Below are 12,921 nucleotides of genomic sequence, written 5' to 3'. Positions count from 1 at the left end.
CCTTGTCTCATGGAAGCATTCCTCAAAACATTTTAATGAGTTGCTAACGTTTTAACCGACATGTTAAAACATGTCTGGCCATGTCAAGTAATAAAATACATGCCTGACATTCGCGTTTTGGAAAAAGAGGAGGAAAGCCCTCCATGCAGGCGCTGCCTAAGTTGTTTAAGGGGCCATTCTCACCACCTCTCCGACTGAAGGACATGTTGATTTTGTAGCTCAAAGTAATATCCAGTTTAATACACCAGTTTCATCATAGCACAATCCCTGGTACATGTTTCAGCTCGTTCAGGAGTTGTCGGTAGCAAAGACGTTGCATAACTTATGTTAATAAGATGTGAAATAATGTACCGGAATGTGCTGTAAATGCTGAAATTAAGCCAAATATATGTATACAGTCTCCTGCAGGAACACTTGAAGTACATTAAGTATATTGATGACAATGATATTTCTGTTGCATTAAAATCTACGAAGACATTTGTTGGCACAAAGAAGAAACAAAACGGACAAAGGTGTTTGTGGCAGCCTAGGTACAATATGCTTTAATTCCAAAAACTTCACTATTGCTACTTATCAAGTCAGCAGCATACTAAAGAGAAGGTTATTTTGACACGTTGTAGAAATGTTGCAACAAACCACTGAAATCTAATTGTAGGTAACTTTGCAACAGGAACGGTAGATGAAGGAGAGATAAACCCAGAGAAAAGACAACGGCTGTCTACCCCAAAAATGAACAGGAAGCGGGATTTTCAAGAGGCCGTTGTCTCCATGCCCAAAGCCCTCATAGCAGACATGGAGGACTTGTATAAGAAGCTTGACGAATGCCTTCCACGTCCTTCAGTCGCTGTGAGCCCAGAATGGACAAACATCCTTCAATACGATAAGGTGATTAACCATGATACTATTTCAATCTATGGATGACTTCATCCAAAAGTAATGATTTAAGAATTCAAGGGAAAACGTGAAAACATAACTACGGATTTCTCTAAGAATATTTTGACTTTATCCTAGTTTATGCTTGATGCTATTTGATTGTCTGGGAATTGGAATTCATGTCAGTCTAAACATCAGGTGCTTGCTCTATTTTCAGTACAAAAAGGTCAGCAACAATGCAAAAGAGTACAGACTTCTGGCACAACTCAGCAAGAGGTGCTGGGAAAAAGCCCTTTATACTTTCGGCTTTGCAATTTGTGAGGGCAATACTATAGTGACGAAATAGAGAAGGGCAACAGGTGTCATGTTCAAACCTCTGAGGGGATTGGCAACGAGTGACATGTACAGGGTACTGTCAAAATATACTCAAGACTCCTTGTGGGGCAAAGTTGGATGTACAAACATTGATCAGCAATGTGTAAGGAGACACGGTGAGCTATCCTGATGTCCAATTTATGGTAGTGTGTTAATCTTAACACTGTTAGTTGAAATTTTATACTTGGTAAAAAATGTTAAAAATTCATGGTGACGCTCTCAATTTCTAAAGGAAAATACCAAGTAGAAACCACATAGTCTGTTTATGAAGTTAAATGAGTACAATTCTAAGTTATAGGTTCTGCAAAAAAGTAATCAAATGATTGAACAAGGAGTACAGACATGATGATATTTCATTTTGGTATATAGAATTATCAGTTGTAGGACTACATTTATCAGTTAGCTGCTTCCTCTCAAGCCCAATTCCATCATTTTTCCTGAAAGGAAATGGATATATCTTTACCAATAAGGGAAATGAAACTTGAGTTCAAAAGATGAATCACCGACTCACAGCCCTTCAGCAACAAGGAATCAGTCTGGAGGTAAGTGGCAGAAAATGCTCGTTATAGGGGTGGCAAGTACTCCGTATCTTAAAAGTTGATATGTGACCATCTTCTAGTTTCTTCATTATTTTCGACATTTTTGTTTTTGGACCACATGGTTAGTCATATCAAGTAAGCAGTCCATGTGACCATGTTTCCCTTTATGGCATCCTCATAAGTTAAACCTTGATCATCAGAGTTGGTTATTTTTTTCCACAGGTAGCTACAAAGCAGCAACATAATATGAGAGCTGTAGGCAGAAATACATCAACTCACGTTTGCTGTAGATGTTGCACTTACTGTCAATTCTCCTGAGAAGCCTGATGTGATTATTGAACACATCAAGGTACATGTATATAGATTACATAATTGCACATTACTACTGGAGTGTTTCTTAGGGGGATCAGAGGGTCAACAATTGTGTTGACTAGCTAATCTATAAACATTTAAAGGCAAGCTAAGCAGAATCAGCCCGGCCCAGAACTATTGAACTCAAATTAAAAAAGTTAATCTTCATGGCACTTTATACGTGCTTCATGACGTCATTACATTTGGTTAAAATAGATTTTTATATATTACCATTTTTTTTCGAAGGACCAGGTAGTTGCCATAACTATGGAGGAGTTACAGGTACTCGTCCTCTAGATGGTTGAGAGGCAGCCCTCTGTCCTGTTCGACACCCTGGATGTTCGGGCGCCGAGAAGAGGTGCTGACCGTGGAGCGCAAAGAAGAGGTGCTGACCGTGGAGCGCAGAGAAGAGGTGCTGACCGTGGAGCGCAGAGAAGAGGTGCTGACCGTGGAGCGCAGAGAAGAGGTGCTGACCGTGGAGATGCTGTGGGCACCGAGGGTGGGGCTGTTGTTGCCGAGGGTGGGGCTGTTGCAGCCGAGGGTGGGGCTGTTGTAGCCAATGGTGGTGGTGATGGCGGTGGTGGGGTACAGGGTGATGGCAATGGATGGAGTGGTGTAGTTGTGACCGCTGCCGGGAGATGCCGAAAGATAAGGAAAGGATCTGTTGCGGTGGTGGGTCAGAGTCTTGCGTCTCCAGACTTGCTGTAAGTGCAACCCCTTGTTGTTCTTAATTGATACATAGATATACATGAACTAATAATAATTCACCGTAGACATTTTTTTACAACAGTTTAACAAGTAGACTTTAATTTTTGCAAACAAAACGTACCATTTCCCTGTAAAGAAATCTCAAGGCACTAGAGTTCCACAGAAAATCGTCCATAGAGAATTTTTATGTTACATGTAGAACATTCCAATATGGACGAAATATAGAAAAAGGCTGATAAACATCTTTTTAGTGGTTACGTGTGGTATTTTAGGCATGATATGGAATACAATCAATGTGAGTCAGTATTGTTCGGGTAATAACACAAAAGCATTTTTAACTGTCAGCGGAACATATGAAAAAAGCTGAAAGATACATGGAACCATTTCTTTGCACTACGTTATACGGTGATAACTGGTTTGTCACTCATAGATAGCAGGGCAAATACAGACATAAAGAAACAAGAAATCATGTGACGATATCTTTTAGTAAATCAATGTACATTGTACATATAAACATATGCAGTCATGAAAGCATTATTTTTTCTTCTAGGACATGGACTTGTACATCCTTGACCCTGGCACCTTACAGTTTGTAAGGTTGTACCGGAATGACGTGCTGGCATTTCAAGATGAGCAAGAACATGGGGTGGATCACAGGGAATTCCGGCACGCAGCGTACAGAGACTTTGTGCTGTGGCAGTTTGGCCGACTGGGTGAGGGTAATGGAGTAGCCATACCTAGTTGCTGCGTGTGGAGAATTTGGGACACTTTCCCTGATCCACACGGGCACTACACTGGCTTCATACCCAACCGACTGTAAAGTGCACATATATAAACTCAAATCTCTCACAAACTCAAATCTAATCTACAATAAAGGTAACATGGCTGACTGATTTCTGTCCTTTGGAACAGCCCATCTCCAGCAAGCACTGAAGGGGAGTGAGGAGTGATGATGCTGACTGTTGAATGCTGAGCAGTCATTGGGACCTTGTTCATTGGGATACATGAATTGTTCATTAAATGTTTTCTGATACGGAGAAGGACAAAACTTGTTACAGATTCACTGTAAAAGAATTTCGTCCAAGGGAACGGAGTAAAAAGGAACATGGAGATGCACTATGCTAACAAAAGCATGTTTAACATTATAATCTTGCCAGATACACTACGACTTATGTAGATGGTAAAGGCACCACACAGCAAGTACAAAATGATTCAACCGAAAGATTAGCCAGTCAGGTAAAAACGAAATGACTCATACTAACTTTTCCATTCTTGTTTAAATTCAGAGTGATGAAGCCTTCAAAAAAAAAGGGCACGAGATGCCAACAACAGAGACAAAGCAGCGGAGATAGCCAGCATGAGCATGGAAGATATTGAGTTCATTTGTATGTGTGACTCTTTTTATGTACTACCTGGGATATTTACCTACACAATGTACATGTAAAACATACAATTTATGTTAAGCTTGGTGAGGATGTTGTGATATTCTACTAGCAACAGCATTGTAATGCTGCATACATGTAGATATATTTTCCTTTGACCATAGCAGAGCCTACTATGTAAAGCAGTTACGTAATTCTGGTATATTTTTTTCATAATTGCGACTGCTGCTCTCATACAAATGTAAATTGTATATTTCAGATAGAAGACAGGTCATTGTCACCACCTCTCCATGATTGGCATAATGACGACCCCAGCACCTGGCCAACAGAGACCACAGAGACCCCCACTACTACTTCTTCCACCTCAGCCTTCCCCACCATGACCACTCCTTCACGGCCTCACAACCCGATCGATGCCATGCCTCGCTACAGCCTGACCAACTCTTTTCCCACGATCTCACAGTCTCTCATGACCAACTCTTTCCCCACAATCTCACAGTCTCGCATGGCCAACTCTTCCCCCCTGATCTCACAGTCTCGCATGACCAACTCTTCCCCCTTATCCCACAATCTTCCATGACCAACTCTTCCCCCTCCAAGGTCCTAGCTGGCCATGGAGCCAAGATTAGGTAACTATCAAATTGAATGCACTGGACATTTCATTTGATGAGTGGGAGGTTGTGGAACTCTAGTTGCTTCTGATAGCTCGTTTCTTTTTTATGATATACTTAATCATGACTTGTGTGCAGGACCCAGAGTGGATGGTAAATTTTAACTTGGTTTTAGCTACATGTAAACCAGGTACCGGTATAACCCTATGCTAGCCTAATGTGAATATCGAACACATCAAGGTACTTGTAACGCCACAGATAGGCATGTTGGAATCCGGGCCAGTCTAAGACAGCCAAAGTACCAGACGCCAAAGTACCAGAACATTGATCACAAGTTCGATTGATTGAAAAACATAACCGTCCATGACCATACATAAATCTTCTCCCAGGTGACTGTCCCATGACCATTTTATCAATCCGAAAGAAGGCGACAATGATCCGTGTATACCTTTGTGTTGGAAGAAATTTAAACATTGTACTACGATTACTACCACCACAGATGAGCTTCCATAATAAATTAACCTCCCCTATCTATGATCTTTTGCCACCCTAGGTGGATCAGAAGAGTGAACGCGATGACTCTTCCCAGCCAGGCACATCCGGCGAGGAAAAAAGGGTCAGAGGCTTAGCCCGTTTTTTCAATAAGATATATTCATTTTATGACTTAGTTAGAGTTTACATTCAACCTGGCAAAGTTGGAAATCATTGTTTGAAGCTCTAGGTTTTACTAAATTTTACTTTCCTACTTATGAAATGCAGTAGTGGTACTTAACTTACAAGGGCTCAAATGGTTCATGTTTCAATAATCAACCAGGTTATCAATATGCCTGAATTGACATCAAATACCCATATAATTCACATTGTGTTTGTATAAACAGGTTCGCAAGGATCTTCTACCAACCAGCCGTCAAGATGGACAGACAGGCGAAAGTGGCAAGAAAGCTCCAAATATAGTTGTTTCCCCACAATTTGAACTTATGACACCCCTAGCTTATGGTATGTTTTTGTTATGTTGTGTGGGGTCAGTTTTATTTCAGACATGCAAATGTGCCCTTTCCCAGATACCAAAGTAACAAGGACAACAAAAGTGCTGTTCGTTTTGTACTTAAGTATGAAATAAGTTTTGCTTGCAGCGAGGAAAAGACTGTTGATCATCAGAGCTTATTTATATTAATAAAGTGCCTTTCTTGTATTTTGTCCTCATCCAGAGACGCGTACGGTCTACACGATGGACCGCCATTACAAGCTACTGAAGGCAGAACTGGGCAATACAAGACCGAACATCGAAGTCGTGCAGCAGCTGTTGGACCTGGAGTTTCCCGCTCTGAAGCAGTTTGCTGCAGGCATAAGCCAGCATGAGGCAAGGGCGACACAAGTCCTCCAGCGGTATTCCTGTTTTGGAGAGCCACTTCACGTAAGTTTCAAAGTTACGTATGCATTAATCTATTTATTGCTACACTAAACTTACTCAAAGAATTCAAATTACAAGGTATTTAAGTGTGTAGAGGAGTACTGTAAATGTAGAAATGTTCGCGGTGGTTTTACGTTAACTTTGCGGTTTTCGTAACTACCGTCTCACCGTGAACAGTCTTCTTGTGAAGACATCAATGCATGTCTCCAGAGCATTGATGGTTAAACTTAACAGACGTTTGTACAAACACTTAATCTGTCCCTATGTATCTATCTCTCTCTCACTACAAATAGATAGCCAGGTGGCTTTTTTTATATCAGTTGTAGGGTGAGCTGAGGAGGTATGTTGTCCATGACGACAAGGACTTCCTCAAAGGCTTAGGAGGAGTTTCCAAAAGAGGCGGAAGCGCTGATACACTCCGGGTAAACAATGGATTCCACAAATCGACCAGCATGGGGTGCCTGGTATGAATGTCCACATTTGCTTTCAAATGTGAAATTACTTCAAATGTCAATGCAAACTAGAAGATTTGTTTTGCTTAAGGACTGTAAGTTAAAAAGTAAACTATAAATAGGCATTTTCCTCTGCCATACTGCCCGGTGTCACTGTACTAGTTATCATTGATGATAATTGGTAAAAATATTAAGTTACTTTTATAACGTTTAAAGATTTGATGACAAATTGATACATGTATGCATATATTATCATCTGTAGATAAAAAGCTGTGGAAGGCACTGCAGTTGTTGCCCCAGATGTTTAAGGATCCAAAGAACAAACCACCTGCCCACCACCGCGACATGCTCCTGTGATGCTGAGGGTAAGATTCAATTGCAGTATAACACAGTTCCTGCTTCACGTGAAGGTTGGAATCATAGTTTGTACTTTTAAGCCCGGTACACTATAGCTTATAGACATATATTAATTTCATTTTTGTAAAACATTGTGTCTGTTTGAAATATATTTGCTTATTTATGTCTGTTCTTAACTTGCAACTCAAAAGTCTGTTTCCTGTCTGTGAGTTGTTAGAAGTAGAGTTTGCTTCCAATCAAAGTAATAGTTTAAGGGCTAAACATAACCTTAATATTCAGCAGGACTTACAAAATAGTAGAATTTCTTTTTTCTTTTTTACAAGGAAACGTACAGCGTGAAAGAGGAGGCGTCCCGCTACAAAAGAAGGACAGCCTTCCTCGCAGTCAAGCAGATAGAAGACAACATAAGCAACCTACGGGCGCATGTTGTAGTGAATGGGAAAGCACTAACAACGTGCCGATCCCTGGTGGATGGGTTTGTCTGCCTTGTTGGGGCTCTGTACTGCTTTCAGCAGCCACATCCCAGCAGCATGTGAAGGAATGTGAGGGATGCTAAACGCAACCCGAAAGACCTCGAAAGCGCAGCCTTCAAGAAGGCCAATGAGGACTTTAACACGTTCAAGAACCGTGACGAGTAGAACTCATGTGAAAAGGCCATTGGGGTGGTGTTCGTACATAAAGTTGAAACATGTTGATACATATATTGGTGTTTCTAGCCTGACTTGACAATGTATTCTCTTGTGACACAAAGTATGTAAGATAAATATTTCTAGGTAATAAGAATTAAGCTCTTGAAGTGAGAAAAGTATTCTTAATGTGCTAGCATAGATCCTAGAAATAAGTGCAAATCATGTGATCACGACCCACTGCCTGATGAAGACAGAGAGGATATCAAGTTGCTTGAACCTGGGTCACCACCCCCAGGCCCTGTACGAGGTGGTGAGGCAACCACGACTATTGGAGGACCTCGCACACCTCACGGCATTCAAACACACCGGTAATATATCCTACATACCACATCCATGTTCTCTACTTTCTTACTGTTTCTTACTGACTATATCAGTGGTTGTATTTCATGTGCACTATATGATATTGATGTATCCATAACTAGTCAATAAAGACACAGACAAAGCTGAACTTTTAAACCACATGTTTGTTGGTGTGAACAAGGACTAGAAGCATCCAGACAGGGCCAAGAAGCTCCCGATGTAAACATCCAAACCGCAAGGAATAACGGGACCATTGAGTACAAGGCACATGCCAGCGTGCGATATGAGGAGGCACAGTCAACGGCGTGGACCTAGCTGCCCTGAAAAGTCTTGAGCCCGCCGATTCTCAGCGTTGTTGAGGTTACCAGTCCTGATGTCAATAAGGCATGGGCTCTGGAACATTTGAACAGCTGTACCCACAAGTGTCATTCACCGTAAATGCGTGCTAATGGAAATTTCAAAAGAAGGAAAGCAAAAATGATGGAACATGACTAAAGGTTGTTTTAGCAACAATTACAACGGGACGATTTATCTTCAGGGTCCAATCCTGACATCGATATTGGAAATCTAGCTCGTCAACACCGATTAGCGAAGGGTGTCAATTTCTGGACATGAGGCGGTGTTACTACCAGTCTAAGCTGCTGACATCTGCGCAGATGGTCATTCCAGTCAGCACTGCTGACAGCGAGAGGTCATTCAGTACACTCAAGATGCGGCTCCGCAGCAGACGGAAGACCTCTGTGCTCAACCATCTGCTGACCATCAGCATAGATGGTCCACACGTGGACGACTTTGACTTCGACAGTGCGGTAACCAAGTAGGGAGGGAGGATGCGAAACCGCAGGATAAGCTCTTAGTGAGGGGCTACACAGGCTAAGCAGTGTGAAAGGAGTGTAGATATTTTATAATCTTTTAAAACTAATATTTTCTGTGAACAGATTTTTGTTGTTACACATTGTACCGTAGATATAGAAACTTACTGTAGAATAGCAATATAGAATGATTTTGTATTCATGTATACCTTTATTTTACCTTACATTTGTATTTCGACATTGTTGTCAACATGCAATTAGCCTACGGGCATGAATTTGCAATAAACTATTATTATTATTGTGTGCTTAACTGATTCGTATACAGTATGATGTCAAAACATAGCCAGGACCATGTTGCATTCAACTTGTAGATAGACAGTACCGTAGGTAGTAGTGTGACAGGAATGTAAACTTCTGTTCATCTTTTATAATCTTTTTAAACTAATATTTTTTTTGTGAACAGATTTTTGTTGTTACACATTGTGTGCTTAACTGACTAGTATACAGTATAATGTCGAAACATAGTCAGGACCATGTTGCATTCAAATTGTAGATAGACAGTACCGTAGGTAGAAGTGTGACAGGAATGTAAACTTCTGTTCTTTTTTTTTATAATCTTTTTAAACTAATATTTTTTGTTAACAGATTTTTGTTGTTACACATTGTGTGCTCAACTGATTAGTATACAGTATGATGTCAAAACATAGCCAGGACCATGTTGCATTCAACTTGTAGATAGACAGTACCGTAGATAATAGTGTGACAGGAATGTAAACTTCTGTTCATCTTTTATAATCGTTTTAAAGTAATATTTTGTGTATTTATTTCAAAGGTCAGATTTTTGTTGTTGCACATGTAAAAATCTAGACTTGACCATGTTGCATCCAGATTGTTGTTTAATTGTGTAGAATTTTCCAACAATATTTTTATTGAAGAACTTAAATCATACTCAGGACAATCACATGTAAAACATCTTTATACTCAACTGTATACTTGTTTGATGTTCTGATATCCTTATCATTTGTGTGCAATCCTTGAAACTGACCATAATAAATTTTATTTTGAACTTGGAACGAAAGACTGAAGTTGAAGATTTTCATTGTCTCTTCTTGGGCTGTAATTTTTAAGCTAACTCCCAGGAAATGGCCTCCATTTGTCTTTGAAAGTGGCAAAAGGCAAGAGCTTCCACCCCAGGTGGAAAGGAATGCCTGAAACCCATAGAGGCGATGACAATCCTTGGGAAGATGACAAGAGAAGAAAAAGATGACATCATGGACAAGACCAAGGAGCAGCAGCAAAGTTGGCTACACAGCAAGGTCGTCCAGGTTGTAGATAAGTTAGTCATAACTACTGATATAGCCAACATGATGGACATCTACAACGGGGTGAGCCAGGCGTCACAGCCCCGGCAAAGGGAAGAGATCAGCTGCAGGGAGCCTGAGTGCCATCGGAAGTTTGTTTACCCCAAGAGCAGGCTGACCCATGAGCAGAAATGCCATGGGTTAGACTTTGGGGAGACTCCTGACAGCCACAAGGAAGAGCCCACTGCTAAGTCTTCCCCTCGTGACTACAAGAAAGGACACACTGAGGCAAGACCTAGCTTTGGACTCTTCCTTGAGAACATGCAGGATGCCGTCAAAAAGCGGGACGGTGAGGGATTGATAAAACTTTATAGAGTTGCTTTGCTCGTCTCACAACTCACGTCTTACTAATGTGTTTATGCATATTCTGCACAAAAAAAGACAATGTGTTGCAGACTGAAATGTACATTTCTGCTGGCACACAGACCAAAAAAAGTGAATTAATGAACATGTATATAGATGCAATTTCAATTTCAATTTTATGCAGTTCTGTCCTCCGTCGCTAGGATAAAAGAATAAGTGTTTTTTTTTGTAAATATTTTAAACCAAACGCACTGAACAAGAAATTGGACGTGTGCTATATAAAATTATGATTTTTTACGATTTTTGTAGATCATCATTGATGAATACAAAGTTTTATAATTTGTCTGAGCCCGCCACTTACATCGGACATGCGCCCATGCTAAAGGATGGAAGATATTTGAATATCCTAACGTCCGAACGCAACTGAACTGTTGATATCTCAATAACCAAGCAGGATTATCATATGAAAGTTCATACGATGAATATGAAAGCTTTAATGTCAGCCAAATTTTGCAGGAATCCGTCCTTTCATATGCGAGAAATGAAAAGGCGAGACTTTGACAACAAAGCCGGGTTCCAACCGCTATCTTCCGGGGGGACATTTCCGAGTCGATTTCAAACGCATATCACGGAATTGCGTTTTCCTTTCTAAAACGAGAAGGAAGCGGTATTTTTTAATGAAACTTTCACAACAGTATACTGATATACTCATCTATCCATGGTTTGAACAGCTTTGCTGTTCCATGATTCCGTATGAAAATATAGACCATGCATTTGTTGTCATATTCTACCTTGCGTAAAAGTACACACTTCAAAATGTCCGACATATTCTAAATGAGGCAGGATAAGACTTTGCGTCCTGATATAGACATAATTTTTTTACAGTTCTGTCAAGGACGTTTCATTTATGTTATCACTTCTTTTCTGGGTGGTTGCACTCAGTGGTTTACCTGAAATGTGAACATTTATTCATAATTCGTGTCGGAAACCTATGATTTTTTTTCCTGAAATCCATCTGTTCATATCTCGATAACCAATCATGACCATCGTATGGGAGTTCATATCACAACTTAAAAAGCTTTGATGATTATGTCAGCCAAATATGACAGGAATCCGTCCCTTAGTGGGCGAGATCGGAAAAGGCAATATGTTCTATTAACTTCTACACTGTAGTCTCGCCCAGCACCAAAGTGGGGCCAGTCTTCACCAGCTATAGTATATACGCCGCATACATTTAAACATATCTCGTGGAATTGCGAACACACGTTAACTGTGACACACATACACACACGTTCAGACACATATGCATCAGAACTATATTTTTGTCGTCGGCAAATGACAAAAACTGAGAAAGTAATTAGCAGGGCATTAAAAATGGAGATGCCCGAACGATAGGGGAACGATCATTATACTTAGTGACCATGAGACGTTAGGCATTCATACAGATCATACACTGACTGACAGGAATAAAACAAAAACGGAAGCCGTTGTTACTCACACAGAAGTTCTTTAACTTCCATATTTCTTGGATAAAAGTCCAATGGAAAACACGGTCGCACCAACAACTAATTCAGTACTTTGTTAACACGCCCATAGTAAGCACTAACAATGTATTTTCCCTAGATTTTTCAAAGCCAACGGAAGTCTTGTATGACACTGCTCGCGCCGCGTGTGTAAGGCACTCAACTCAGTGATCTGTTTTAGACTGACTCCATCCATTGCTTTCTGCCCTTCTTTGCATCAGCATCTTAACCCTACCTTTGGATCATTTTAGTGGTACGTTGTGATAGATGTCTGACATCGGCGAGGAAACAGTGAACATGGCCGAAAGTGACCTTGTAGATTTGGGTCCAAGCGTGGTGGAATAAAAGATGATCGATACTGTCGTAGAGGAGTCCCAGGGATCTAAACCCAAGCGATAAGTGTGGTGCACTTCTTCGGTTTCACGGATAATGGGTAGTTTCTTTCATCGAACGAAATGGCATGCGCACCGTAGAACTTACAAGTGCAGAAGTGTAAAGAACTAACGATTTTTCAGGAGCCCTCCATGCGTGGGCACCGCGTGGGGTTCAGGTTTTGCTATACACTTTTTACGAATGTCGTCTCACAGAATTGTTCATAGCACAACGTGAGATCTAACAACTCATCCACGTACTTGGCATAATTTGAATGAGATGGAGGAGAATTCGATGCATACAGTGGTACATAGCGCATACCTATACGATTTAAAAACGATCTTTTTGACACTGTTTCTGCTTCGTAGTGCACACCCTACTGAGTACTGATACCACTTGAGTGAAACAAGGAGGTTAACGTCCCCCTGTTTGAAACCATGTGACCGGAGCCACGGTCAGAAAGGAACAGATAATCCCACGGGGTCTGAGAGACAAACCACAA

The 12,921-nt window shown here is 40.8% G+C and overlaps 1 protein-coding gene across 1 annotated transcript; it reads left to right on the top strand.

Annotated features, from left to right (window-relative positions):
* The first annotated feature begins 2,743 nt into the window (after positions 1-2,743).
* Positions 2,744-3,666, top strand: LOC136443014 (P2X purinoceptor 7-like). The gene is made up of 2 exons (XM_066440062.1): positions 2,744-2,842; positions 3,397-3,666. Exons 1-2 carry the CDS (start codon positions 2,744-2,746, stop codon positions 3,664-3,666), a joined length of 369 nt encoding a protein of 122 aa, XP_066296159.1.
* Positions 3,667-12,921: the final 9,255 nt, after the last annotated feature.

Source organism: Branchiostoma lanceolatum, chromosome 10 (genome assembly GCF_035083965.1).
Source record: "Branchiostoma lanceolatum isolate klBraLanc5 chromosome 10, klBraLanc5.hap2, whole genome shotgun sequence".
Lineage (NCBI taxonomy): Eukaryota > Metazoa > Chordata > Leptocardii > Amphioxiformes > Branchiostomatidae > Branchiostoma > Branchiostoma lanceolatum.
This window is presented reverse-complemented; position numbering and strand designations above follow the sequence as displayed.

What these genes read in the sequence shown, in the direction of transcription:
- LOC136443014 (XM_066440062.1), top strand. Translation starts at nt 2,744, where the DNA reads ATGGAGTGGTGTAGTTGTGACCGCTGCCGGGAGATGCCGAAAGATAAG. An exon ending in CTTGCGTCTCCAGACTTGCT is followed by an intron (nt 2,843 to 3,396) that starts GTAAGTGCAACC and finishes TTTTTCTTCTAG; the next exon opens with GACATGGACTTGTACATCCT.